At 41.1% G+C, this 2,567-nt stretch overlaps 1 protein-coding gene across 2 annotated transcripts in view; it reads left to right on the forward strand.

Moving 5' to 3' along the window:
- NLRP3 (NLR family pyrin domain containing 3) overlaps window positions 1-2,343 on the forward strand; it is a 28,276-nt gene extending 25,933 nt beyond the window's left edge. For both annotated transcript variants that reach the window (XM_003803476.3, XM_023509025.1), the window contains exon 10: window positions 1,746-2,343. In XM_003803476.3, the coding sequence (XP_003803524.1) occupies window positions 1,746-1,845 (100 nt within the window). In that variant the 3' untranslated portion in view covers window positions 1,846-2,343. The remainder of the gene's footprint in view (window positions 1-1,745) is intronic.
- Window positions 2,344-2,567: the final 224 nt, after the last annotated feature.

Consider the following 2,567-nt stretch of genomic DNA (forward strand, 5'->3'; position numbering starts at 1 on the left):
AAAAGATTCCTGGTGCTATTTCTGATGTCTCTTATTTCTTCTACCCATACCCAATCTATTGGCATGTCCTGTTAGCTGTGTTTCCACAGCCTGTCCACTAAGTAAGGATGGTCTCATCCATCTCTCCTTAGTGTCTGGATTGTCCCGGTGGCATTCTGACAGACCACCCTACTCTTGTCATTCTTACTATAGTAGACACAGGGTGTAGCTAAAACACAAGTCCAATCATATTGCTCCTGCCAATATGCTCTGGTGACTTCCTGTCACTCCATAAAGAGCTACAAACTCATGGCGGCTTCTATGCCCCACATAATCTGACTCCTGCTGCTTCTGAAGATTCATCTTCTAACCTTTGCTCATTCTGCTCCAGCCATAGTGGTTTCTTTTTTGCATTTGCTGTTCTCTGCCTGAAACTCTCTCCCTCTGTCCACCTGGCTTGTTCCCACACATCCCTACATTGTCTGTGTAATGGTCTTCTTTCTTTATAAGGCTGTCTTTGACTACCTTACTGAAAACAGCAGCCCAACTGCCCTTTCCTCTTTTCTTCTCATCTTCCTCGATAGTGTAGGTCACCATTTTTTTGTGCTATGTCATTTTCTTATTTATTATCTTTTTTCCCCAAAATATAAATTCCTAGGGACTTTTATTCATATCCATGACCTCAAGGTTGAGAACCTGCTGGAACGCAGGTTGAAATAAACAAAAGTTTATGTATTTAATTTGAGGCAGAGTCTTGCTCTGTTGCCTGGGCTAGAGTGCAGGGGGCATCATCATAGCTCACTGCAACCTCAAACTCCTAGGCTCAAGCTACCTCCTGCTTCACCCCCCCCCCAAAGTTCTAGGATTACAGCATGAGCCACTGTGCCTGGCCTGAATAAACAAAAGTTTAGATGAACAGTGCATGCATGTACAGACACTGGGGGGCATGTCTGTTGTTGGACCAGCTGAAGTTCCCTGAATGCAGACAAATTCAGGAACAAAGGGAAGGATTATCCAGGATGAAGCAGGAGACATTGCTGTAAGTGAGATCACTGACCCAGTCCTGAGGGACATTCAGGACCCACCCTGAGCGACAAGCTCAAAAGAGACTGAGGAATGAATTCAGGATATAAGTCAACCTGTCTTACCTCAGGTTGTCATATCAAAATACTATAGACTGGGTTCAACAACAGACAATTATTCTCTCACAATTTTGGAAATCTTACATTATATTCATAGGTGTTAAGTTCAAAATCAAGCTTCAGCTAATTCAGTTCCTGATGAGTGTCCTCTTCTTGACTTGCTAATTCTATCGTGAGACCCCTCCTCTCATGACTTCTTCTACCTTGCAAAGACCTCATCTTGAAATAGCATTACATTAGGGTTAGGGCTTCAGGGTATGAGTTTTGAAGGAAGACATTCAGTTCATAATGCAACCAAACCAAGATTGCCAGAAATGATGCAGGACAAATGATCTGATCCCTTAGTTAAGTTGCAAGGAAAACTTTAATACTAAAAATAGAAAAAAATAGCCAGGCATTGCAGTGGGCACCTGTAGTCCCAGCTGTTCCAGAAGTTGAGGCAAGAGGATTGCTTGAGCCCAAGAATTTGAGATTGCTGTGAGCTATGATGACAGCACAGCACTCAACCCCAGGGCAGCAAAGTGAAACATATATATATATATTTTTTTTTTTTTTTTTTTTTGAGGGCTTAAACTCTGAATTTTCTTAAGAGCACAACCTAAAACTTTCTATTTTCTTTTACAGGTTATGTGAAATGTATTTCAATTATGAGACAAAACGTGCATTAGAAACACTTCGAGAAGAAAAGCCTGAGTTGACTGTTGTCTTTGAGCCTTCTTGGTAGGGATGGAAACAGGGCTGCTCAAAGATGACATGGTTTGGCCCTTACCATCCAGCTGTCCACAAGTGGAGTGAACCTCATCCATCCAGGGTCAAGACCACAGCTCTGTGATGCTTCTGGTCCAGTGTCAGAGAACAAGAGTTTTCTGATGATGCCTTCTTGTAGAGAACCTGAGCATTTCTTTTACCTCTGGGCAAAGATACCCTGGCAATAAAATCATGCAGATAATGCTGTTCTCATCACAGTCCCTCAGTCAGAGGGTGTTCCTCCTGGGGACCTCATGTCATTAGCTCATTCACTCAACATTTTTCTATCTTTCCTTTTATCTTCCTACTCTCCTTACCATTTTTCTTCTTTATTCTGTTTACTTTTGCTCAGATCATCATTCCTGTTATCTGACAACACAGAACTAGTTGACTATATATTATGTTGCAATTTTTTTGGCAGCTACTTATTTATTTTTAATTCTTTGTAATGGTTATGTTTTCTAATAAGAATAATTCATGCTTATTGTAGCCAGTTGAAAATTCAGAAATATAAAAAACTTTGTTTTATATTTGTTGAGTTTAATTCTTTCTTTTTCTTTCTTTCTTTTTTTTTTTTTTTGAGACAGAGCCTCAAGCTGTCCTCCTGGGTAGAGTGTTGTGGCATCACAGCTCACAGCAACTCCAACTCCTGGGCTCAAACGATTCTCCTGCCTCCATCTCCCAAGTAGCTGGGACCAC

The sequence above is a fragment of the Otolemur garnettii genome, unplaced genomic scaffold (genome assembly GCF_000181295.1).
Source record: "Otolemur garnettii isolate 467f Iridium unplaced genomic scaffold, OtoGar3 scaffold00313, whole genome shotgun sequence".
NCBI lineage: Eukaryota > Metazoa > Chordata > Mammalia > Primates > Galagidae > Otolemur > Otolemur garnettii.